The sequence below is a fragment of the Cibotium barometz genome, chromosome 21 (assembly GCF_041138505.1).
Source record: "Cibotium barometz isolate CiBa-2024 chromosome 21, ASM4113850v1, whole genome shotgun sequence".
NCBI classification, from domain to species: Eukaryota; Viridiplantae; Streptophyta; class Polypodiopsida; order Cyatheales; family Cibotiaceae; genus Cibotium; species Cibotium barometz.
In genome coordinates this window covers 51,719,463-51,746,983 of record NC_141066.1, presented here as the reverse complement: position 1 = coordinate 51,746,983, position 27,521 = coordinate 51,719,463, and the positions used below count along the sequence as shown (strand labels likewise).

The window sequence follows — 27,521 nt, the reverse complement described above, 5'->3', positions numbered from 1 at the left end:
AATCTTTCTTGCTTAAAGGATTGCTAACCAAATTAGTGTTAACCCATCTTATGGCTAACAAGATTGCCACACCCAATTGTATGCCAAAGCATGAGTAATCTATATTAAATGTCAAGGATGGCTATGTACATAAGGCAATTTCTCTCATAATGCAAGTACACTCTTCCATTGTACAATTGAGTTTTCTCTCTTTCAAAACCTCTCTCTAATCTTCTCTCTAATGCATGCTAGTGAGTGTGTGTGAGTGATTTGAGGTGAGAGAAGGGAGTAGTGCCCGTAGTGCAACACGATGGTGTGCCAATGCTCGTGGGAGAAGGTGAATGGTAAGCTACCCATGGTAGTGTTGAGCTTGGAGACCTCAAGGGTTTCGAGCTCGGCCATTGAAAAGATCCCCATGACACGTTGAGGCAAGTAGAGGTAAGTGGTTTCTCAAAGCTATCTCCTAGCCTTAAAATTGGCTACCCATGGCGGTATTGAGCTTGGAGAGACCTTAAGAATTATGAGCTTAGCTATCGAAAAGATCCCCACACAACACGTTAAGGTGAGTAGAGGTGAGTGGTTCCCTCGAAGCTATCTCCTATCCTCATGACACATAGAGCTTAGTGGTTTTCTCGAAGCTATCTCCTAGCCTTAACATTGCACTCACCTCAACCTGTCGTGAGAATCTTTCTGATGGGTGAGATCATAACCCTTGAGGTCTTCAAACTCAACACTACCATGGGTAGCCTACCATTCACCTTCTCCCGCGAGTATTGTCACACCGTCCCGTTGCACTACCAGCACTACTCCCTTCTCTCAGCTCAAATCACTTTTACACACTCACTATGCATTAGAGAGGTTTTGCAAGAGGGAAAGTTCATTTGCATAATGGGAGAGTGTACTTGCATTATGAGAGAAATTGCCTTACATACATGGCTATAAGTGGTTCACACACACTTGAATTGTGGTTGAATAGGCACCCAAAGCTTCTATTTGGCCTATTTCTTGTACATTGCTTCATCTCATAATACATCGATGCATTACAACATTAGCGAGAACATACTAGCTCACTACTACACGCTCTTGGAGTGGGAAATGTCATTAATTATTCATTGGACCTTTAGGGTACCTGTTAAAACCCTAAGATCTCTCTAGATAATTGTTATGCATAAACATGCATAAATCAGGCATAAACTCAACCACCCAACCACCCCCGAGCCCAACGGATGCACACATGAATCATAAATGAAATACATCATACCTCTACCTTGATGTCCCATACCATCAAGAGGTATAACTCCAATCCAATAGCATGTAGCTATAGTGTGAAATGGTAGATGAGTAGATATGGATCTCTACACAAGAGACCATAGCATAAGCCTCAAGCTTCCTAGCCTCCAAGCCCCCCTTGAGTGTGCCCCATGCTTAGTAACTACTGGATAGTAAACTAAGGACGTGCTTTTCTCAAGTTGTGGGACCCATTTGAGGGTTTAGAGGGTGTTAGATGGCTGTGGGAGCTGACGTAGTCCCTAAAGATTGTGTTATAGTCTAATATGGTCCTAGTTAAATGATGCGACCAATTCATCATTTTGGAGGCTGACATAGCCAACCTCCTACGTCCATGTTGATCTTGGGCACTATATATAGAATACTTTGGTAGCCTTAGTTCATCATCGAGCTTATTGTGTTCAAGCACTCTTGTAAGCAAGATATCCTTCATCCAAAGTCTATCTAGATCGCCATCTTACCTAGAGCACATCGGTGGGCGGACACTCAGTTTTTACAATCAAGTTTTTACAACCAGTAATATTATTCTCTCCACTTCTTTCTACAATTCAGTGCTTTGTATTATGTTTATCCAACTTTTTATATTATGAATTTTTATATGTTATCAAAGGATAGGCTCTAGGCAAAGCTTATTTTTGGCAGTTTGCTTTGAAAGAAGATTTGGAGAGATGGCCCAACCTGTAAATAGCACAACCACACTCTACCTTTTGGTGGTGATGAAGAGTTAAATGGGACAAATTACACTCTTTGGAAGTTCACCGTTGTTGATTCATATGAGTTATATAGGAGGGCCCTCAAGTGACTCGACTTTCCATTCCTCATGTGTGACCCTTGGATGCCTGACCCTAACCTTAAACCCTACGGTTAGTCCTAACCCATGCTCCACTAGAGCTTGTTCCCATGCTCCCATGTTCACAAGCCTAATGTGGGTTAGCCTCCTAGTATATGCACACATAATGTGTATATAACATAGCACACATAATGTACATATAACATACTTCCCCTCTCTCAAAACATTGCACTCTTGCAATGAAAAGAAGAAGAACTGCGCTGAACAATCTCAACCGACTCCCAAGTCGAATTCTCAATTTCCCTATCTTTCCACCTTATTTTAACCTCAGGGATTAGTCAACTATAAAGTTTCCTTTCCCTGAATTCAAGTACCTTATCAGGTTCATGTGGAACATAGGATAATTCATCGACTTCAACGAGTTCTTGAGGAGTAACTGTGTCATCCTCACCTCCCAGTTTCCCTTTCAATCTATCGATATGAAAGACTGGATGAACTCTAACAATTGGAGGTAGTTTTAGTTCATACGCAACCGTGCCAATCCGATATATAACTCGAAATGGACCACAATATCTAGGAGATAAATTCGAGCATTTTTCCATTGACAAAGTCTGAGAATCTTTAGGAACATTAAAATAAACCAACGCTCCTGGTTCAAAAGACCAAGATGAGCGTCCCCTATCAGCATAAAACCGTGCCCTATCATGAGCACTCCTGATAGAATCCCGAGCTTCGGTCAGAATTTCCTGCATATCTCGCAAGAAATCCCTCGATGCATCAAGCTCGATGTCCTTAAGACTGACATCAATAGGTGCCCTGGGTTAATACCCATACATAAGTATGCACGGACTAAAAAATAATAAACGTAAATTTAGAACTGTTATAGGCAAATTCCATGATGATTTTCTAGAGACATGCATGAAGCATATACTCCACAATCTGATTCATACACTCTGTTTGCCCATCAGACTACTGTGGATGATTAGAGCAATTCACATTCAAAGTAACTTCCTCGTTGTAAACCTTTCGGAATAAAGTAGGAAAGCATGGCATTATAACAGTAGAAACCAGGGATTCATCGGCGCCCCGACATACCCACATCTGCATATGGAATAATCGACGTCTCGAGTTACCCATATCAACATAGAGAGTCATCAACGTCTCGATGAGTTACATATGTCCATCCGTAAACAATCAGGTTGACTATATAAATCACCTAAAGTACGGAACTAGAGAAAGAAATGCCAACAACGGAAGAATCCAAATTTCCTTATCCGAACACAACAAGATAAACTTGTTTGAACTCTAAAGAAAGAGATTTCAACAAGTGAAAATGCCGACGAGATTACACTCATCAAAACATGCAGGCTATAGATAAACGAAGTTTATCTAGAGAATGCCCACACTATAACTTCTAGTGAATTTAGAAAATAAGATTGTCTTCGAATGTTGAGGTCAACATGCTAAGTGATGTAAGCAAAGCAACAATCTTGAGTCCAAATTATCCCATAAGATAATATATGTGAGGGATCACTAGCGTCCCATACCACCATGATACCACCCATATATACCTTAATAATTTGAAACTCCCTAGTATGTCATCTAGGAAAATATGAAAAAAATCCTGTATAAAAGAAATAAGATGGTCTTATCCAGACTTTCACATACTAAACCTGTCTCTATATACTTGAGACTACATCAAGGAATAAATCCTTCTGAGTATATCATTTAGAAAAGAAATTGAATTATTGGCGCCTTTCTAATGATAACTACCCAAAATAAAGTTAGGGTAGAAAAATAACTCACCTAGATATATAAGTAACTAGGTATCCGAGTTGGAATATATACAAGAGTATAAAAAATATACTCCAAAATTAAGTGTAAAAAACAAAGGCAAACGCTACCTTCAAAGCACATGTAATTATTCAAAAGATTAAAAGATCCTTATAAAACCATGGATAAAAGCATAGAAGCTCCTCGAATCCATAAAAACCATAGTTGATCATAAAAATCAATGCATACCATCTAATGGACAGTAATCATGCCAAAAGAAGCATTAAAATTGGTGGCCAACTCATCAATCCGGAGTATATGAACGTTATGTTGTTCAAATAAAACTCCAAAGTAAGAAAGTGCAACACATGTGTATAGCACTCAATAAGAAATCCCTAGACACAAGTGATCTAGGCAGAACCTCATGAGTCCATATAAAACTTGGAAAACATCCAATAAAAATCCACCAAAACAAACCGATCAACTAACCCATGATAGCGTTTGTCTTAGGCTTAAGAAATTAAGCACAATCCACACTTTAATAAGTGCCAAAATAAATTATCATGGAAAAATGTCAAAGGTGAAACACACTTTGAACGAAAATTATAGCCATCAAAAGAAATTAAGGAACATGTCCAAAAAGAATGGCTAAACAATGGTAAAAAAATCATGAATACATCGTTTAGAATTAATCCAAACATAAATATCCATTAATACGAGATATAATCATATTAATAATATACGAATAACCCGCATCTATCTAATGTCAGCACGAGGAAACGTACTTCAACATTAAATAACCCTCGAAAATATTAAATTCTCGAGAAAAAGAATTATCATGATTTTTTCTAATTTTTCTAATTTTATAGGACCTCAAAATATAATAATTTTGAATTCCACCAAACCTATCCTATGGCATTCCAAACCTATATTTTTTCAAAAAAATTTTAGCAATTAAATTTGCCAAAATACCATTGATATTTAAAAAATATCAATTTTTAGAATTTCTAAAAATAATTTCTAGAGATTTTCTAATTTTCCCTGAGAATCCCATCGTTCACGAAATTTCCAATTTCGCCCGACAATTCTCAAATCCAATGAAAATTTTTAATTTTAATGGATTTTTCTAATTTTTTGGGTCAAAAAATATAATTTTAAAGGAATTTAAATGGTCACGGGCGCCCCAATGGACACACCACATGCCAAACACCAACCCCACATTTTCCCGAAATTTAAAATAACCTTTGTCTAAGTTTCCACTAATTTTCAGGAATTTTTTGAAAATTTTAAATTACCCCGAACGCATTTAGAATACAAACGATCAAAAAATTTTGGAATTCCAACGGTTTTCCCGGAATACGAAAAGCCAAAAGTTTTGGGAAAATGAAAAGACAAAAAAAAAAACGGAATGTGAAAGGTCAAAGGTTTCCGGAATACGGAAGGTCAAAAGTTTTTCCGGAATTCGGAAAGCCAAAAGGTTTCGGGAAAACGGAAAGCCAAAGGTTTTCCGGAAGATGAAAAGCCAAAAATTTTCAAGAAAGAATTTTTAGAGAATTTTTCCCTCAAATCTCAAATTTTTCAGTATTTTTCAGGCTTTATTCAAGCTTTTTTCTGAAATAAATTCAAAAGCTTTTTTTAAATAATAATACACTCATTTTTAAAAAAAAATAAAAAACATACAAATAAGCTTTTTAAGCTTAATCAGTTTTTTGATTTTTGAAGGGGGGGGGGGGCGTTTTTTTCTGCCGGCTGCTGTGCGCAGCCCCCCCTCCCGTCGCCTGCGCATGGATATGAGAGAGAGAGAGAGGGACTCTCTCTTCTCCCCTCTCTCCTCCCTTTCCTCTCCATTTCCATCTATTTCCTCCAATCTCTTCTCTCTCTCTCTCTCTCTCTCTCTCTCTCTCGCTCTCTCTTCTCTCCTCCCCTCTCTCCTCCCTTTCCTCTCCATTTCCATCTATTTCCTCCAATCTCTTCTCTCTCTCTCTCTCTCTCTCTCTCTCTCTCTCTCTCTCTCTCTCAATCAGAGAGATTAGCTTAATCTTTAATTAAACTTTTTAATCATAATTTTCATTAATTATGATTAGTGTTTTAAAAAAATCATTTTAAAGAGATTTTCTCCTAGAAAAAAGAAGAAAAAATGAGATTTGAGAGGCGAAGAGAGTCCCACGCACACGGGAGAGCATCTCATGCATCAACACGCTGTTCCCTACTGAATTTCAGTAGAAATTGACATAAATTTGATCGCATTCCTACGGAAAAACCCGCAAAAAATGTATAAAAATACATTTTAAATTAAAAAATGCTCAAAAAATTCCTAAAAAAATAGAAAAAATTTCTAAAAACTCCAAAAATTCAGGGAATCCATTCTCTCAAAAATATCCACCATAAAATTTATGGTATTTTTGAAAAAAAAATCCATTAATGCTTGATTTTAACCATAAAAAATAGAAAAAAATAGCATTAACTCACGGAATTTCCCCGCAACGTCGATTCGTCCATTGAATTGTAGTTACACACGTTCCAATCACCAAATCGATTAATTGTTGTTGATTTTTTAAGTAAATTTTAATATTTACTAATAAAATGTTATTTTTTTGTTGATATGTGTTGATGAATTGCACCATAGCATAAGCCTCAAGCTTCCTAGCCTCCAAGCCCCCCTTGAGTGTGCCCCATGCCCCTATTATATAGGAGGGCCCTCAAGTGACTCTTGACTTTCCATTCCTCATGTGTGACCCTTGGATGCCTGACCCTAACCTTAAACCTTAAGGTTAGTCCTAACCCATGCTCCACTAGAGCTTGTTCCCATGCTCCCATGCTCACAAGCCTAATGTGGGTTAGCCTCCTAGTATATGCACACATAATGTGTATATAACATAGCACACATAATGTACATATAACAGTACCTATCCAAGTTTGAGATTTGGACACCATTGTTTCATGGCTTGTTTATACATGAGTTTGGTGTGTCTGTCCTTGATATTTGATGTAGATTACTAATGCTTTGGCATATAATTAGGTGTGGCAACCTTGTTAACCATAAAATAGGTGAACATCCCCCCTTTCTGATGTTGCGATCACGTCCTCATGATTAGATTAAAGACATTGTTGAGGGACAATGTATACTTGGTGTTTTTAAGTAATTGTTACATGCCTTTGATTCTCTAGAGGGATGAATAAAAAACTTGTTAATAGATGAAAATGTTAATAACAAATGGAATCCTAATTGGGATGGAGGCCATTGCATGTGATTGTTTTTTTTTGGTAGTTACATGGCTGTTTGGAAGAAGAGAGGTAGAGGTCCAGAGGAGCATTGACAAGAAAGCCCTATGAGCACATCTTTTTTGTTTAATGTGTCTCTTTGCAGATTGTTAGAGGATTTTATAGTGACCTAACCTGCTTTACTTCCCACATGCTTTTTTTATTCTTAAACTCTAGTTAGAGCTATTGCAGTCGAAACATTTGGAGAGGATTGAACGGATTTAGTCAACTTGCGAGGTTGTGGAGCTTTTTATTTTGAAGGGTTAGCGGCTATTTGGACGAGACATTAGCTGCTCTAGTGGATAGACTAAACTTTAAGGAATTCTAGGTGATGGGTTATAGCATGGGTCAAACATACACCTACCATGGTCCCTGCCCATCTGAAGATATACTTGGAAGGTTTCGATGACGAGGTTTCCATTAGTTGGGTGAGTAAAAGTTTACTCACTGAGCACTACTTCCTTTAATTGTAGTAGACAAGGATGATTGGCCAGTTGAAGACTATTCGTCTTCATAAATGAACTACATGCATGATTCTGAGAATCATGATGATGAAATATCTATGAAATTGTAGAAGAATGGTTTCTTAGATATAAAATATCATGAGAAAACATTGTGGCCATGTGGTTTCACATTTGAGTGAGTTTTAGCCTTTTCTCTCTTCTCCAATTCGAGTTCACACAGAGCATCCATGAAGACCTTTAAGAATTTCTATAGGAAATCCTTATATGCAAAGAACATCAGTCATTGGAAATAGTTGGCACATTTGTAATTCCAAATGGCATTACTTTATATGCAAAAGTTCTATCCTCTATAATGAAGGTATCTTATGTTGGTCTTTGGGATCTATTGATACTTGGTTGTATACTAAAAATCCATCTAAGAAGCTATACAATTCTTTTTATGCTACCCTTTCAAGTACATGTTCAGTATAAGCAATGGGTAATGATCTCTCACCGTGGCTACATTTACATTTTTCAAGTAGCAATGTGAAATTTGGTCGGATTAGTTCTAGAGGTAGAGGCTTTTGAACTGGCTCTTTTTGCACCCTCTTAAGGATGGTTACAGTCTTAGTCAAGGCCTTTGGTAGGCACTGAGGTTCTCATTGGTTCTATGGTTGGCTCTAGGATGGGATCAAGGATTGACACATGTAGGGTCATTGGTGCGTACTCGACCATTCACTCAAGTACTGTCTCTAGTGCAGTTTATATCTTCCTCACAAGCTCTTGGCCTTACTTCATTCTCTCTTTCTCCAACACGGGGTTGGGTGCTCCTTTAGTTTCTCCACAAGATTTTCATAATCAATGAGGTTTCTCTATGAGAAGAGATGGCTATAACAAGAGATCGCTCATTGTTGTCTCTGTCAAGAGGGAGGTAGCTTTAGAGCTATCATCCGAACCACTTTAAATGGTCATGACATTGTTGCCCTTAACAACTGATCATGCATTGCATTTTTGCATGCTCTTAGAGGTCTTCTTCTTCTGGACCTCCGGTTCATGGCTCATTAGCCTTTTTAGGGACTGCTTCATCATTTGCCTAGCCTCCCTCGCAATCAATTCCATTTGTGCTGAGGCATCCGCATTTGCCCGGCCTACCTCATAATTGACTCCATCTTTACTGAAATGTCTACATTAAATAACCTACATGAATCCTGAAGGAAGAATGCCCATGATATTAACATCAGGCACTTGTTCTAGTGGTTGATGGGGGTGGCTTGTAACCTAGAGGTATTAGGTTCAATCCCCAGAAGGACACCCGATAGTTACCTTACCCTCGTTTCGTAGAAGATATGAGGGGTCCTTGCATATTAATTTGCTCCTTTCTAGTAGTCACCAATTTTTATTTTTATTTTTAAGAATGCCGATGATATCAGGGATTTGTTTTAGAGATCTCTATGGCCTCTGAGGCTAGTGAGCACAGCCTGCATGTACAATGCCACCCCATGTATTGTATGGGGTCTGCACATCATGGCCCTAGGTAAGCAGCAGTCCCATCTTCCTCCTGAACAGTCCCATCCTCCTCCCAGCTCCAATGAAGAGCCGGAAATGCTTATTACAGAAGCCATCCTAGGAGTGCTCGTCTGTCAAAATATAATTTGATGACAAGTGTCAAATTTCAGTTGGTCTGTCAAAATATAATTTGATGACAAGTGTCAAATTTCAGTTGGTCTGCCTCCAACTGTGCCCTGCAGTGCTGACATCGCCATCCACCTACCAGGGACCATGATGTTGGGAAAAGATTCATTACAAAAACAGCTCGCAGTTGCCATGGCTCTCTATTTTCAAAACAGGAAAAACCTCCCAGTAACACAGTTCCCCCTCTCTTGAAGGTGCCATAGGGAAGCTACACTTCACAAACTAACCTGCTACAAATGTGGCGAGTCTAGATTGTGCTCTCCTACACACATTGGCTGATCTTGATGAGGGCAAGTCATACCCTGTTAGAAAGCAGTGACATACATCAACCCTCTCCTGAACCCTCTGGAAGTTGAGGATATCATAAATTTGGTTAAAGAATCGTTGCTTGTGGAAAGATCAGGCACACAACCAGCTCAGAAGTTAGGAGATGTAGACCAGGGAAGGGCAGTGACACGACATGCCTCCTTACACGGATGATGGCAAAGGGTCCAGGAGTGCCGTCTATGTGCGTGTTTTCGTCCCATCCTGCAAGCTAGCTCACTGGCTAAGAGGTGTGCACGATTAAGAAGAGAGCACTCACTGTTATCCTCGATAATAGATGCTTACATCATTGTCCTTCTCTATTGATACAAATTACACCATGCATAGGACATATGCAAATGTATAGCCAAGTAAACAAGATATACTTAGATGAATCCAGGAACATGCCCAAATTCACCTTATAAGAATGTGCAATTTATAACTTCATGGTAGTCATCCACACGACAATAAACATGCAAGTATGCTAGAAAAGCAAAACAGTATTTTTAAGTAAAAAGCAAACTTCACTGAAAGAAATAGGAGAGAACATCCAAACAAAAAACAGGTTTCTGTCACAATCCATGACACCCGTATGCATCCGATGCATCCAGGATGATATACCCATTCTTCCCAAGAAGCCAGTTTACACTGACTTTCAACTGTTAGAAAACATCCAACGGCCACAGTATCATCTTTTAAATGATGTAAAATCCAGAGAAAGAGAGAGTGAGATTCCCACAAAACACCAGAAATGTATTCCAACAGTACCACACACCACAAGCAACAGAATTGTTACATCAGAACCAAAGCTCTTTAGTATAAGCTATGTTCTTATCCAAAACCATATCTCTTCTCTGTTGGCTATATTGATTGACACTCCCTAACTACACTTCAGTAGTTCAAAGCCCAAAAAAAAAAACAAAAGTTTACAGTCCCATCTTCAGCACTTGAGCTATAACCCTACTGTACACAAAAGGCTGCACAAACCAATGGCCACTTGAGATACTACAAGTAGAGAGGCTATGAACTGGTGGGTGAATGTGCTTCTGCTAGCAGCTTTGCTTCTTGAAGCATCTCCAATACTTTCTTCATTCGAGGCCTTTTCAAAGGAGAAGAATTTGTGCACAACAAGGCCACCTTTAGAACGGCAAGCATCTCCTGGCAAGAAGCAAAAGACTGGCCGCTTATCCTCGCATCCAAGATCTGCTCAGGCATCTCCCCTCTCAATGATGCTCCATGGACCCATCTTACAAGATCCAAACCTTCCCCGAAAGATTCATCGACCGGGCGTCTGCCGGTGAGAAGCTCCAACAGAACAACACCAAAGCTGTAGATATTGCTGGCTAATGTCACACGCATAGTGAATGCATATTCTGCCACAAAGCAATTAAAGAACCAGTAAGTACATCTATAAAGCAGTGTGGAAAAAAGGCATCTTAAGGTCACATACATAGTAAATGCATGCTTTGCAACAAGGCAAAGGAAGCCTTAGAAAACCACACCTGGAGCAATGTAGCCAAATGATCCAGCCACAGCACTTATGCTCCCTGTGTGCTTGGAAGGATCCAACAGCTTGGTGACCTCCACATCTCCTACTTTTACCTCAAAATTAGGACCCAGATATATGTTGTTAGAACTGACATCCATGTGTGTCATGGGTGGATTGCAAGAGTGATGAAGAAAAGCTAAGCCTCGTGCTGCTCCTATGGCTATTTCATAGCGGCTGGACCAAGATAGCAAACTTTCAAAATTCTTATGAAGCTTTTGGCCGAGGCTGCATGAAGGTACAAAATCATAGATAATGATGGCAAGATCATTCTCTAGGTAATAGCCCACCGGTTGCATGATGTTCTCATGATAGAACTTCCACATTTTGTTCAGCTCAAAAATCATCTTCCGTTGATGGATAACTATACCTTTCTCTGCTGAATGGAGCTTCTTGGCAGCTAGGATCAAACCTGAGGGCATGACTGCCTTGTAGATAGTGCTGAAATGATTTCTGCCAATCACATTAGAATTGCTGCCGGTCGCTTCCTTGATGCTGTCAAAGTCGATGGCTCGCTCTACATCATCAGAAAAGAGGCGGTTGATGGTGAATGGTGGTGTTGCACCTACTGCTGATGAAAAATGATGCTTGTGCATCACGCCAAAAGCTAAGCCTGATATAATAATCAGTGCCACAGCTGCACAAGCTGTGGCAATTCCAGCAGCCTTCCAGAAGGTAACAGCGTTTCGCTTTCCTTTAGAGCTTTGGGATGCATATGGACATGGAGGCAAAGGAAGACCACAAAGTCCAGTATTATTGGCAAAACTGCTGGCAGAGCTGTTAAACTGTGGCCCAGTAGGTGGCACGGGCCCAGTCAACAAGTTGTTGGAGAAGTTCCAGTTCAACAAACTCATCATGTTGCCCAGGACAGCAGGAATTGAACCTGAAAGTTGATTGTGTGAGAGATCCAAGGAGACTAGCCTAGACAATTTCCCAAGGCTATCTGGGATGCTCCCTGTCAACTCATTTATGCTAAGATTGAGCGAAACCTGGAGGTTGAACAGATTTCCAATCTGTGATGGAATGCTTCCATTGAGTTTATTGTCTCCCAACTGCAACTCCAATAGCTGTGCACAGTCTCCTATTGAAGAAGGGATTGCTCCAGACAAGGAATTTCCCTCAAGTTGTAGGTATGTAAGTTTGGATAAGCTGCAAATGTTATCTGGTAAAGAACCGGTCAATTGATTCTCACTGAGGTCAAGCACACTCAGATTTTTGCACAGTGAAAGTTCTTGTGGAACTGATCCTGAAAAATTATTGTTGGATAGCAGGAGTTCCTGCAGGTTAACAGCCTGACTCAATTGGGCAATGCCACCAGTTAGGGAGTTGTGAGCAAGGTTGAGAAGGCTTAGATTCTTCCAACTGCTGATATTTAAAGGTATTTGACCTGATAAATTATTCTGGTTGGCTTCAAAGTAGACAAGGTTTTCTAGCTTGCCAAAGCTCTCAGAAATTGTTCCATTCAGAGAGTTTTGCCCAAGTCTCAAATTAGACAGAGTGGTGCATGATCCCAAATCTTCAGGTATGAAGCCACCGAGGCGATTGCTAGTCAGAACAAGCACACTTAGCTTCCTGGATGCACACAAGTTATGCGGAATTGCTCCTATCAGAAAATTTGAAGCCAGATTTACAGACTTGAGGTTTAGCATGCTCATTAATGGAATTTGGCTGCTAAGGTTATTCTGGTATGCCGAGAAGATCTCTAGATTGACAAGCCCACTGATTCCTTGTGGAATGGAGCCTGTGAGAAGGTTCCCTGAGAGATACAACTGTGTGATGGCCGTTAGATCAGAGAAATCTTGAGGTATTCTGCCACTGAGACTGTTGGAATCAAGGTTGAGTATTTCTAAGGAGGTGAGGTTGCCGAGACCATCTGGGATGGAGCCACCGAGGTGATTTTGCGAAAGGTCTAGGAATTGGAGCAGGTGCACCTTTCTCAATCCAGTAGGAATAGGACCAGAGAGCTTATTCGAACTCAGATTGACAAGGGAAAGATTGATGCAATCGGAAAGATTGAGCGGGATACTACCTGTGAGAGAGCTATTAGAGAGGTCGAGTGTGGTGAGAGACCGCAGGAGGCCAATGTCCGGCGAGATAGTTCCGCGCAGATCGAAGCCCGAGAGGGAGAGGTTGGTCACGTCAGTGCCGCTGCACGTCACTCCTTTCCAGCTGCAAGGGTTGTTGTCGGTTGTGATCCAGGAGGAAGAGCCATCGCCCTTCAGATTCAAAAGAAGCCTCTTCGTTTGATCAAGAGAGGCCGACCATGCTGTGCAGAATACGAAACAGAGCAACAGACAAACCCTAAACCCAACCCTAAATGCTTGCCCAGGTAAGCTCCGGCCCATTTCCTCTTTTGCCCCCACAGTTGTTATCTACATGTTTCTCCCTTTCTAATCTTTCCGTCGCAAATCTACTAGCAGGAGGCCAGACAGGCGTCCCTCAACTGCGCGGCATTTTAAGCCTGGCTCTCAGACCGTCACAAACTCTGCTCATGTTGAAACCCCACGAGCCCTACAAAGCTATGAGATCCTTACCCACCGCATGAAAACCAATGGTGGTCAAGGGAGGAGTAACAGGAGCGGGTCAGAAAGGGAAGAAGAACGAGTAGGTCGACTGTGCACGCCGTGGATCCGAGGTCGAGCACTGAGTGCGACCAGCATGGCCCGGAGTCCTCCGACCTTGCTTGATGAGAAATGAAGAAAGACAAGGCACTAGTACAGCACTACCTCTTCTCATGACTCCGATCATGAACCTGTAGACTCCAGAGCCTGCTAGTCAAGTCAGTCATTGCGTCTCCATTGTCTACAGCACCAGTCACAGTCTAGACTCTACCCAGCACTACAATTCACAGCAATCATTTTCATGAGGAAGAAATTGTGATTTTGAACAAGTATTTTCTTCACACTTTATACTTTGAATTTTATGGAGTAGGAATATCTATTTCAGAAGGCTTTTCTGACATTTGAAGAAGTTCTAATCTAACAACGTTTTCCCCCACAGCCCAATTAACTAGGCCGTGCAAGTTGCACAAGCATTAAACATATGCATGGGTTTCCCACTAAAAATAACTCCATCAAGCCGATATGCTGGCCTAGTTTCAAAGTAAAACTCCAACTCTCTCAAAATCGGCACACTTGGGAAATGGATGGCTAGGTCACGAGAATCTCTCATGACCTAGTTTAGCTGGACATGGGAAACATTGTAACTAATAACGAGACACAAATAACTGATCATGCACACCCATATTTTGTTTGCAAGTTGCACAAAGCCTTGTATGGCTTGAAGCAAGCACCTGTCATACAAGACAGGGGAGTATATTGTCACTATTGGATTTCATGTATAATGTAGATTTCTCACTTTCTGTGAGAGAGTGAAAATGATTGTGTTACTAGTCATTTATATTGATGAATTGATCATCATAAAGGTGATAAATGACGATGCCATTCATGAGGTTAAGATGCTTCTTAAGAAGAAGTTTGAAATGAAAGATTTGGGTGAGCTGAGATACTTCCTAGGTATAGATATGATTAGATCACATGATGGGATCTAGATTTTGCAAAGAGAAAACTGCTCTGGATATGTTGTCCAAGTATGAGAGCATGTAAGCCAATCTCAGTGCCATCGGAGCAGACACGAGGTGGTTGTCTGCAGATATAGGTGATCTTCTGGAGGACCCTTTTATGTGCAGGTGCATAGTAGGAAGTTTGATCTACATGGCTATCACTACACCAAATTTGAGCTATTTGGTTGGACTGGTGAGTCAGTTTTTAAGCAGGCCCCGAGAAAGCCACATGTAGATGCAACTAGGAGTATACTCAGGTATATAAAGTCCACAGTACATTAGGGACTTCTTTATGAGGCTAGCGTACAAGTACATGCACATGGATACACAAATGCAAATGGGTACACATATGTAGATTGGGCTAGTAGTGTCTCAAACAAAAGATCTACTAGCAGCTTTATGTTCTCTTTTGGGAGTGATGTTGTTAGTTAGATTAGCAAGAAGCAAAGGCTGAGTACAAGGACACTGCTATGGCGACATGTGAGATAGCTTGGTTGCCACACTCGACTTGCAGATATGGGTGAGTCCATGGATAGGGTAGTTCTCATTTATCATGACAACATCAACAGTATACATCTGGCCAACAACCTAGGATATCGTGCTAGGATGAAGCACATTGAGGTGCCTTATCATTTTGTGAGGGAAAAGGTTCTAGTAGGTGATGTGGATTTGCTTTATATCAACATAGGGAAACATGTGGCTAACATCTTTTACAAAGAAATAGGTGGTTGACATCTTCACATAGAAACATGTAGCTAACATCTTTTACAAAGAAATAGGTGGTTGACATCTTCACATAGAAATAGGTGGTTGACATCTTTTACAAAGAAATAGGTGGTTGACATCTTCACATAGAAACATGTAGCTAACATCTTCATAAGAAGGCATTAGGTACAGAGAAGTTTCAAAGGTTTAGAAGTTTACTTGAAGTGCAGGGTATGGAGTTAATGAGCTCAAGGTAGAGTGTTGAGATATCGAATCACATCTCCGCACTTACACCACTAACATGGTTGATACGCTAGTAGTGGTTTTTATAGCCACTTTGGTTTACTAAAGTTATGGTAGAGTTATAAAGTGCTAGCCTATATAGTCGGGTTCACACCATGGACCTTATATGTTTTAGTGGTAGAATTATAATATGTACTCTTATCTTTATGTGTTAAAAAGGAAAGAAGAAAGAAGAAAATCTAGCCATCCATCTCTCTCTCTTGTGTGTTTGTCTACTCTTGTGTGTGTGTAAAGTATTTGCTTACAAGCTCACCCTCTTCCGTGCATTCTTCTCAAAAGGGGCTAGCACACCCACATAGGAAAGTTGCATTTGCAACTCTAGGCGAAGGCTAATGTAAGCTATTATCTTAAACATATTTGGTACCACGGGGGCTTAGCTCTATTTTTTTGTCCATTGCAAGCTATTAGGAATTTCTCGATACTACCCGCTGTTGATTAGAAGGTCACACTCTACAATCCTTGAAAATAGAATAAAAAATAGGGAACACTCATCCCACACGGGTCAAGTCATTCTTGCCAATGAGTGTGGGTCGAGGCATTCTCACCAGTGAGTTTGATACAACTATCCGAACCACTTCAGTCAATGTGCAAATGTTGTAAATGAATTGTTAGATAGTTACATGAGAACCAAGATACGAGTCTCTTCTAGAGCTTGGTGACTCTCTGAGGACTAGATTCAGGTCATGGCAACCATGGACACTCTTCCATAGAAGCTAGGAACAATGTTTGCAAGGTTGGACGAGACAGATAACCTCCCTATCATCCCTTCTGGGATTGACTTTGAATCAAGAGAAAGGTGATGAGGAGCCCATGAGCTCTAAGCAAGCCTTTTAATGGCTAACAAAGGAATCAATGATGTCACACATACTCCCTGCGTACTCTGCACAATGTCACAAGAAAGACCCAAGTTATATAAGCAATGAGGAAAATATCCTAATCTCACATGCATCATTTAACCCATTATCTATTAAAAATTATCTAATGTTAATAGAAAATGCTTTTCTATATCATGCAAAAGAAGAGGAGCTTGCAATTATAACTTAATAAGAAATAAGTGAGAAAAGATTGTGAGGAGTTGTACTTTTTCACATCTACCTAAAAAGATCACATTTGCAATTAAATAGCTTCACACTTCTCTAAAACACTCTTAAATAGCATAACACTTGTCTAAAACACTCTTAACCTTCAAGGGACTTTTTTTGGTAAGTAAGTTTTATATTATATTAAAATAACCATAATTTGAGCCCTAAGTAGGCATTTACATACATATCATTCTATTTATATAAGCTAGATGCCAAAACCATTCTGTTGAAATCATATACCTTCTCCACCCTTTTACAATCCATATCTAGGGCTTCAACATCAAACCTTGGAAGTTCCAACAACTTCTTTGTGGGAACTATTTTTTGGACCATCGTTGCCTATTACTAGGCACCAAGTTTAAGAATTGGTATGGAGTGATAGTAAGTTTCATCTTGCTAAGATCTTCTCATAGGTCATATTCTACTCCAATGCCCTTATTGTCTTGTTTGTGCAAGCGCTTGTTTCTTCTCTTGCTTAGCTCTCCTTGCTCCTAGTTTTCTTGTCCTTGATAGTTTCTTGTCAAAATTCTATATGTGTCTTGATTCTAGTCTACATTCAAGTTTTTCCTACAATAAGAAGCCTTTGCTGCTATATGGGTTGTTATGGGCACTCTCTGACACTCTTGCACCCTTTCATTCAATACATCCATGATGATGCCTTGTGGTTTCTTGCCTGCTTCAATTTCTTATCTTTTCTTGGCTAGAGTGTTCTTGTCCATTGTAGGAACGAGTTCTCCTACATTGTCCAAATCATTCCTTGTGCATTGTCGAGTTGTAGGCACAACTTTTCTTGGCTAGAGTGTTCTTGTCTGAATTGTTCCCTCAGCTTGCCCCTGTAGGCACGAGTTCTCCAACACTGTCCTAATCATTCCTTGTGCATTGTCCAGATCACTCCTTGTTAGGCACAAGTTCTCTTGCATTGCCCAAATCACTCCTTGTAGGCACAAGGTCTCCTGTATTGTCTAGGTCACTCCTTGTCACAAACCCTTTGTTGTCCCACCTACCGTCATTGTTCCCATGCTCCCATGCTCACAAGCCTAATGTGTGTTAGCCTCCTAGTATATGCACACATAATGTGCATATAACAACTACCAACAATCTTGGGGGCCTTTCTTGCAATAATCTCCCAGTTATGGCATCTAGTTTTACCATGTTCATAGTTGAACCATGTCCTTCTAGAACTACATTACTTTGTTCTCTCGTGTCTTGTAATGAAATCTGTTGATGCCTATTCCAGATAGGACAGTCTATTTGTATGTCTCCAAGTGTATTGCAATAGTAGCAAGTCAATCATGCTCCAACATTCCACCTCCTCTTTGTCCAAATTGAAGGGCATTATGTGGTGTTGTTGCTACTTGGTACACATCTATGGAGAAAGGTCAATCCGACTCCTCTTTGCTCGAACCTTCCACCTCCTCCTCGTCTAAATTGACATGAATTCTTTGGTCATGTCACTACTTGGTTTCACATCTGGAAGCTAAGCTTGTCTTTGTGGCCTTTCTACCACTCCCTTGGGTTCCTATTCCTAGTGTTGTAGTAGTAGTTGTCCATGGTCTGCAACATGCAGTTGAGCAATAGTAGAAGCTCCTCCTTAGTGCGACCTTGGGTTTTACACTTCATTCACTAGATATCATGTCTCACTCCGGATCTATTCTTTCTTATGTGTCCTCCGACATGCATGGCTAGGATGGCCTTCAGTTCTTTCATGAGCATCCATAACCTTCTTTCTTCCTTTTTTCTTGTAGGGATTTCACCCTCGTATGTTCTTTTCTATGTGTCCTTTAACAAGCTTGGCTAAGGTTTCCTTCAGTTCTTCATGAGCATCCACAACCTTCTTCCTTCCTTTATTCTTCTAGGGCTTTCACCCTCTTCATCAGTGTCTGAACTGGAGCCCAAGTCAAAAGTGTCGTCTCTAAATTCCAACATTGAAGACTCATCTTCTTTATCTTTTCTTTTCTCAAACTTCTTCTTTTAGGCTCTTTCTTGATTTTCCTCAAGATTTTTCTCCCATTACTCCTGTTGTACCACTTACTCAAATGTGAGAGTTTCTAGGTCAGACAAGGCCACAATTGTTGAAACCATCATTCACAATCCTCCCATAAACCATTGACTTAGAGTAGTTGTTATGCTAATCTTTCAACTTGATCCAATCTCATTAGGAGTGCTCTTAACCCAGCATCATAGTCTTCTCTGGCATTTTCCTTTATATCGTCAGTCTATCAACTTGATCCAATCTTAGTAGCATAGTCTTCCAAGGCATTTTATTTTGGGTCATCAGTCTTTGCAACTTCACAAGTACTTGAATTGTCTTTTCCTTCCAGAACCTCTTTAAGAAAGCACACTTGAGCTCATCAAATGTCTAGAAGTGGGCCATACCATACCATACTACACATACCAACTAGTTTCTTTAGTACCAAATTGACTGCTTTATCACTTAGTGTTGTTGTAAAGAACTCTATCTTTTGAGCTACTAGAAATTTGGTGGAAAAAACTATGGTATCAAATGAGAAGACACGAGCATCCACATCTTCATCACTCTTCCCTTTGAAATTTGGGTAGCTAAGGTTTTATAGCTTCTATTTTGTCTTTCTATCCTTTGTCTTGTTTTTTCCACTGTTTCCTCTGTCTTGTTTTTTCCAATGTTTCCTCTATCTTGTTTTTTCCATTGTTTCCTTGTCCTTCTTAAAATTCTTAATCTTCTAGAATTTATAGTCTCATCAACAATGCCAGTGGCTATTTAGAAAAACTCATGAGATTAAGGGATAAGCTAAACCATTATATATACAGAATCCTATCAATCAAAACCAATGAGAATACTTACTTGTTTGTCGTGGGATGATGGTGTTTGCTACCCTTAGAGCTTCCCCAAGAGAGGCAGGTCTCATGCTAAAAATAACAAATCATCATCCATCAAAAAATAGAGTGTGCAAAGGTTCTATGAGATACAAATATCCCACATAGAGAGCTCATTTTGATGTACTTTTGGTGCCCATTAAAAGCCTCAACAAATAACAGAGAAATCAAACTTTTGGCTATTGTGCTATTCTTTTGTGTGCATCTAGCACTTCTCTCTTATGTTAATTAATATTAGTAGCTCTCCATGCTTAATCAACATGATTAATCCATACTTCTTTCCACCCTAGTCTTTGTTAATTCCCAACACCATGCAATTTCTTGTTGATGCAGCTAGCTAGTGTTACAGCTTTCACAATTTTCCCTCGTGGTGTTTGTGATTACTCTCCAAGGACATGCCCCTCATAGCCAAGGAGCCACACTCTCTATCACTTACACACAAGAGATAAGGTAGTAGAGAAGTCAAGAGCTCTCAATCTTAGACTAAACAGTGTGTATAAGTGTTAAGTGTTCTAGACAACTAATGTGCATGTCATTGATGCTGGCATTACACTTAGCTTAGTCATCGCTTGTTTACATCATTACCATTAGGTAGGAAAAAAAGTAGTTATACATTAAGTGCTAAAAAATCACTTGTAAATATTTAGGTTACATAAAAATATTCTTGGCCGAGCCCATTGGAGTTGTCCATAGTTGATCATAGTTGATCATCATAAATGGGGTTAGCATATCTCCCTGTGTGATGTAGGTCCATCCTATGACCTATGCAAGGAAGTGCAATGTCTTGGAGGTTGGTTCATGTGTTGGTGAAGAAAAATCTAGGGACTCGAAAGTTTGGCCCCCCACTAGTGTCAGTGTGAGGCATGTCACAAATCTATTAAGCAGCCATGTGAGCTCTATGGTAGTTGTCAACTTCCAGGGCTTTATCATATCATGAGGTTATAGATATGTCAATGCATGTGCCTTTGTATAAAAACAATTAAAGAGTGCCTAATGCATGCACTTAAAATGTAAGTGCATATATGCTTCACATTAAAATAACAGCATGATGCATAAGAAAAGCATATGGCAAGGTTGTGCCTTTGTATAAAAACAATTAAAGAGTGCCTAATGCATGCACTTAAAATGTAAGTGCATATATGCTTCACATTAAAATAACAGCATGATGCATAAGAAAAGCATATGGCAAGGTTATCCAAGCGACTAGTCGTGCCTTGGGTTAGTGTTGCCACTACAAGGTTCCCCCATTTGGGAATGTTCCTGGAGGGTTCCTACTATTGAGGCTTCTATCATAGAAACATTATACACTATTTGTATGTAGAAGTTGAAGCAAGGATGGTGTTTTTAAAGGTTTTATGAATAAAAGATGATATTGTTTGATAGAAATTCTTGTAAAATATTTCTCCAGTGGAGCTTCACTTAAAAATTTCACTTCAAAAATATCTATCATACAAGCCCCTATCCCATAGACTCTAAGGTCTTTCTATCCTGATTCTTTCTTTCTAAAGGTTACTCCACATCAAAAATTTCCTTCATTTCCACTACACTCCTACCCAACCAACATTGCTGATCCCCATTGAAAATCTCTTCCACTAAAAAAAATTGTTGTTCAAGCTTTGGTGCTACTTCTACCTTCTGATTGACTAAACTACTTCTACCTTCTGATTGAGTGTCTAGACTTCCTGTATTAGAGTCAAATCTTCATGCAATCACGTTCACGTTTTGCTCATTGGACTCATTAACTTTATCTACTCTTTCCTTTTTAGACCTTTGTCTTTACTTGTTTTGAGAAGTTTGGATCAAACCCCTTGAGAGTGTCATGAGCCCACCATCTTGATCTTTAGAGTCTCCTTCTTGCTTTGGTTTGCCTCCTCTAGTTTTGGGTCATATTCCTCCATTCTTTACCTCTTCAATGGTCTTTCAACATCTTTATGGAGCTCGTTTGGGCAGTATTACCTATTGTTATATGGATGTTGGAACTTTTAATTCTTTCCATCCCTAGAACCACCACTGCTTTGTGGCTTATTAGAACATAGATTCCTATCATTACTTGTCTCACCTCCTTTGCCTTTGGTTTTTATGAGACATCCAATATATTCTCTGATAAGGTGCTCACTTGAAACATGTCAAGTATTTCCCCTAATAAGGTGCTCACTTGAAACATGTCAAGTATTTCCCCTAATAAGGTGCTCCCTTGTGAAGACACTTCTTTAGTAAGACCTATTTTCTCTAATAAGGTGCTCTCTTGTGAGACCTCCAATATTTTCTTTGTGATAAGGTGTTTGCTTTGTGGCTTATTGGGCCATACATTCCTATCATTAATTTTTACACCTCCTTTGCCTTTCTTTTTTGTGAGACATCTAATATTTTCTCTGATAAGGTAGTCGCTTGTTGTGAGACGTCCATTATTTTCTCTCATAAGGTGCTCCCTTGTGAAGATGCTTCTTTTTAGTAAGACCTATTATTATATCTCCCTTTCCAACTTTTACTTTATTTTATTATAGCTCCCACCATCAATATCTTCTAAACTCAGTTTGTTTGGTTTGTTGTCCTTGGTCCTAGAGCTTTCACCACCAGCTCTTTAGTGAGCATTACCTCCACTAATTGTCCTTCCACCTATACTTTCCTTGCATTATTATCTGGATCAAAATGGTTTAAGAAATTGATGATAATGGTTTAAGAAATTGATGATAATGGTGAAGGGATTTATAGTCAAAGTCTTGGTGGCAGCCACCACTGCTCCTAATCCTATCCCATTAATCTTTTCCATCACTCCTTGGTTTTGCAAGATCGATAACATTCAGGGGCATGGTAAACAAACACCCAAGTTTTCTTCCTTTCACCACCTTGACGTTTATCATTTTTTTGTTATATCTAGCCTCCCCAAGTCAAGTTGTGGTATAGTTATGAATTGTGGCCCACATCTAAAATACTGCATGTAAAAGGTTGTCCTCTCAGAAACCTTTGGTCTTCTTCCTTTGGGATTCGGTCTCCTAATTTTGGTAGTGCTTGAATGTGATTTAGATAACATCATTAGGAAAAAAGGGAGCTCATTTTAGGGCCCTGTAAGAAATTCACTATTTTTTGATTTACTTCTCTCCTAAAAGACCTCAAAAATAGTAAAATACGGAAACGTGGCTCAGAACTGTCAGTAAGGACTACAGAACTGTCAGTTCAGAAAGGAATAAGATAATCTTTTGTCTAACTAACACGATTTTGCATTAAATATCTCCTTAGTTTTTTTTTTGTTTCCCGAAGATTCCGCATCTCTTTTGACGACGTGTGCAGGCCTCTCATAAAGAATCCATCACTGAACTTGATGATTGCACTTTTTCAAAATATTTACATGGATACCGCCACACTTCCATCATTCATGTTACAAAAAGACTATGAGATTGACAAGCAAACTTCGCAACCTCAGAAGCACAAAAAATGGCCGATACTAGTGAGTCACAATCTCAGAAGAAGCGATTACACCATCTTCACATCGACTTAGAAGAACAATATGCTCCAGCATAAAAAAGACGAAAGGATACGGTGCTGAATGCTCAACAATGGAAAAATATGAGAAGAGAAGGGCTTCAACATATTGACTTATGGTGCGATGGAAGCATATATCCAAAATGTCTAGTAAAAAACTGTACACCTCCATTTGTCAACCCAACCACACTACTGAGGTTTGCGGCGGGCGATGGACAAAATGGACTTCTTGGATATATTTCAGCACAGTCCGCATTTGCAAAAACGTATAAAATGATGTACCTACAAGAAAAGGGGGCCAGGATGCAAGAGATAGCTATTCGTGCAAAATTGGAGCAGCAGTTGTAGAATGAAATTGAGGAGCATTCAAAGAGTAAAAAAGAGTTGACAAGAGCAAGAAGAGAACCGTGCTTGGAGACAGACTACGAAGCAGGAAGATTAAAAACATTGCAAATTTGAAGGCTGGGATTGGTGGATGCAAGCAAAGAATTCAGGAAGCAAGGCTAGTTTGAAATTTTTCATTTTGTATACTCAAAAAGGCTCTCAAATGACTATATCTATTTCATCCATTAACGCAAAACAAGAATGCAGGTGTTGAATGATATAGGCATATTGTGTTGTTACTATAGGAAACTATTGGAGCGTGCAAAAGAAAATATGGATCCCAACCTTCTTCCTGTTAAACAAATGAAAGGATTGCTTTCTTGTGGTGTAGCAAAAGGTTTGATTGAAGAAAAAAAATACAAAACAATCAAACGCAATGTTGTAGAGGACTTTATATCCAATAATCAAGTTGATGGCACTACAATCCAAGAGGCTCTTGATGTTAGTGGAGTTAGCAGGAAGGGATATAGTTCGATTTTCCATGCGATATCCTCAACTTTGAAAGATCAAAGGATTAAACGAGTTTTACTGCCAAATCTAGCAAGGATAAGAGGTCATTTGAATGAAAGTATAGATGAGTTTATTGGGCAATATATCCATATTGAAGAAATATTTCATGGTGGTAAAGGAACCACTGTGTATGACCCTTGGAACAATATATTTGTAGATCTACAACAACTTCAAAGAAGAATGGTCAAGTTTTATGGAATAACATTTGAGGAATGCAAAGGAATTTTGAAATTTGTTATCAAACTGGATGAGTGTGAGGTTGTAAAGGAAAAGAAAATGGAAAGGATTACTATTACATTGATGAATGGAGCACTTGATACATCATTGACTGAAGTGAGTTCGAAGTATTTTAGTGTGCAATCAGAGAAACACATATGGTAGTTAGGCTCGTTCTAGGTATGATCATTTTTTGTTTCGTACTTGATTTTAGTCATTGTTTTCAAATCTTTTATAGTAAGACTTTTGTTTTCTATAATCACAGGTGAAGACAGAAGACCATGAAACACTAGATTGGGTGTTTCACCACACAGAAATACCAAGAATAATTAAAAGACAAGTGCAAGAAGAGAATCTCCATGTTGCAGGAAAAGGTGATTTTCAAGTAGAGTGGCACATGGCGGGGGATCTTAAAACACTTAAGTGCATGTATAACGTTAGTAAAGGAGGCAACTCAAAGTCTCCTTGTCTTTACGTTAGTAAAGGAGGCAACTCAAAGTCTCCTTGTCTTTACTGCAAAGAATCAGCTCAAGTAATGGATTCCAAATGGTGGAAGAGAGCACCTAATAGAGATAAAGTTGACCCTGACTTCAAGGCCATTCTTCACATTCCACTATGTAATGTTCACATATGCACATTGCATGGTCTATGTCGAATTATTGAGAAATGGTATTTTTGTATATTGGATTTGCTTGGAAACTCTGTCCGAAAAAAATAGAAAGGATACTCTTCAAGCATTGGAAAAAGTGTTATCCGATATAGGTCTGCATGGAGGTGATGTTCATATCACAAAGGATTTTAAAAAGTCTACCAATGGCAAGGAGGTACCAATCAAGCCCTCTATTGGTGGTGTTAAGGCAAGAAGATTCTTGTCTCGACCCAAACACAGTAGTAAGCAAGTAAGGCAAGGTAGAACAGTTTCAAGGATTAATTATGGATTGTGGAAGCAAGTCCATAATGCCGTGAAAGATCATGAGGTAGATGGGGAAGCCCGAAATGTGAAGGCAGAGGTGTGGAGGTCTCTTGATCAACTCTTCATGTTCTATGACAATGTAACATGGACCAAGAGTGATTACAAGAACTTTGAAGAGGCAATTAAACATTTTGGGAAGTCAAATGAAAGACGCGTGGACAGCCTGCAATATAACTCATTACATGGTAAGGTTCTGTCTTCTTCTTTTACTTAAGTGTGATCCTCTTTTTTTTATAACTTACTATGCATTCTTATGTCTCTGTGAAAATAGCATATCATCTACAACCACCTTCCCTATTTTGTCAAAAAGTATGGATGCCCAGCAATTTGGTCTACCTAAGGCATGGAGAAGTCTCACTACATGGCACGTAATGCATTTTTCAAACACACACAACACTACGAAGGGAGTGAAATAGTCTGAAGGAAGTCTTCCAATGGTTTTACCAAGGCATACTACAGAGGCTGCATGCTAAAAGAAAAGTTGCTAGCTCCAAAGTCAAGCTTGCTTTTATTCTAGCCCAAAAGCAAAGACGAAGACAAACTTTGGACAATTCAATGGCAGCAGAGAGACATAGACAATGGAGGGATTCGAAGATATTTAGAAACCATAAATGGACAAGTAAACATGAATAGCAGTTTGTAACTTATTGGTGTTATGTCCACATGTTTTCAAACTCAATCAATAGAATTTTTTTTTGTGGAACAAGTGACTCTTGGTGTTATGCCTATATGTTTTGAGACTCCATCAAAAGTATTTCTTTTGTGAAACATGTGATCTATATTAACAAGCATCAATACATCCATGACCTACACACAAAAAATTCAATCAATACTACTTAATTATGCTAGACACACTATTGATCCTTACCAATAAGGTACTGAGTGTCAAACGCTTTTAGAAGCTACTGAGTGTGGGAAGAGTACTAAAGTGTCGTACAGTGATGGGACAAATGCAAAAGGGTACTGATCATCCATACGGACAAGGAACTGATGACAAGATGCATGTCAATCCACCACCACCATCGAGGAGGGAATATCAATTCGGAATGATATCTTGAAGTGTGGTTTTCTCAAATATTAATTCGAAGTGGTGGGTGGGGATCTTGCAAAACAAGAAGGAGCTCAACTTCGTGACGCGGATAGTCTTACATATCAAGGGGCAGACATCAAAGACTTTGTACAAATCAGTTCAACTTCAACATAATGTTTGTGCTATATTTGATGAGTAAATCCTATTACTCCCAGGGCCTGCCAATCGGAACTCTCTTTTTGATCTTGATTGGACTCTTTTTCTTCCTTGTTGGCTTGATGTCGACTGTCTGTTTATCAATGCTTGCCTCTGTTGCTTGTCTGGGAGGGGTATCCTTGTCTTCAGCTATCTCCATGTGTTTTTCTTCTTGGATTGTGTCGCCTGATGCAATCATGGGTGGCTCTCGAAACCTTATGAGCTTGTGTTTTCCATAGCCCTCCAGACATTTGGGCTCCTTAACACCACATGCTAATGCATAAGAAGTGTAAGACAAAAAGTAAGAGGCCCTAGAGGCCTACTTATTCACATAATCCCCAAATATATCTATGGCAGACAACCTCTCTATCAAAATGATCTTTTCCTTTTGCCATGAAAGATCATGTCCACCTAAAACCCTAGACAAACATTTAAAGGAGTAAACAATGGCTTCTCCATTGTTGCTCAACTGCCTATGGTAAATCAAGATCTTAGCACTCCCTAGATCATGAATATAATGAGCTAGGCTTGACAGTTTGCCAAACCCAGCCGGCCTGCTTCCACTTGTTCTCTGGAGGAATGTGTCATCCTCAATTTGTAGCTGCCACATATCAAAAGATTGGAGTGAGACACAACCTACAAAACATTTAAACACAAGATTTTGATTTGAAGTAACAAGATCATACCTTCTCATTTTCATCAGCAAACAAGTAGTTCATCTTTCCAAAGATTTATTCCTCTCTCCTCCAGTCCAGCCTCTTCTTTAAGCTTTCCCTTGTATAGTGCTGAGAGATTCATAGCTTCCTGTGTGAGCTGGAAGGCAGCTTCATCTGGCTCTTGGAACTTTTCAGCCTCTTTGAAACAAATAGTAAGGGTCTCTGCAGGATCAAAAGTTGTTTCCAAAGCCAGTAGTGAATGGTCATCCTCTATGCCAACCTCCTTGTCAAGCCTTGAAGCCTGGGAAATAAGGGAAATGGCATAGTCCTCCCTCAAATTGAACATACACTCTATATCATGGAGGAAAACATAATCTTTACCACCAATCAAGATACCTGGAAGCATGGGCATTGCATAGTTGCTGCTCTGAACATCAAAATCTTCAACTGGCTGTGCTGCCCTAAGAGTTTTAGTCCTCAGTTGAACAAGGTCAAGAG

At 39.5% G+C, this 27,521-nt stretch overlaps 1 protein-coding gene across 1 annotated transcript; it reads right to left on the bottom strand.

The window, feature by feature from the left end:
- Nucleotides 1-10,260: 10,260 nt before the first annotated feature.
- On the bottom strand, nucleotides 10,261-14,110 carry LOC147627339 (uncharacterized). The gene is made up of 2 exons (XM_086815972.1): nucleotides 11,031-14,110; nucleotides 10,261-10,901 (listed from the first exon to the last, which is right to left on the bottom strand). The coding sequence occupies exons 1-2, from the start codon at nucleotides 13,417-13,419 to the stop codon at nucleotides 10,549-10,551; spliced, it is 2,742 nt and encodes a 913-aa protein (XP_086672098.1). The 5' UTR covers nucleotides 13,420-14,110; the 3' UTR covers nucleotides 10,261-10,548.
- Nucleotides 14,111-27,521: the final 13,411 nt, after the last annotated feature.

Coding starts and splice junctions, on each gene's coding strand:
- LOC147627339 (XM_086815972.1), bottom strand. CDS start 13,419: ATGGGCCGGAGCTTACCTGGGCAAGCATTTAGGGTTGGGTTTAGGGTT. Junction 10,902..11,030: donor ATTTGGCTACATTGCTCCAG/GTGTGGTTTTCT, acceptor GCTTTGTGGCAG/AATATGCATTCACTATGCGT.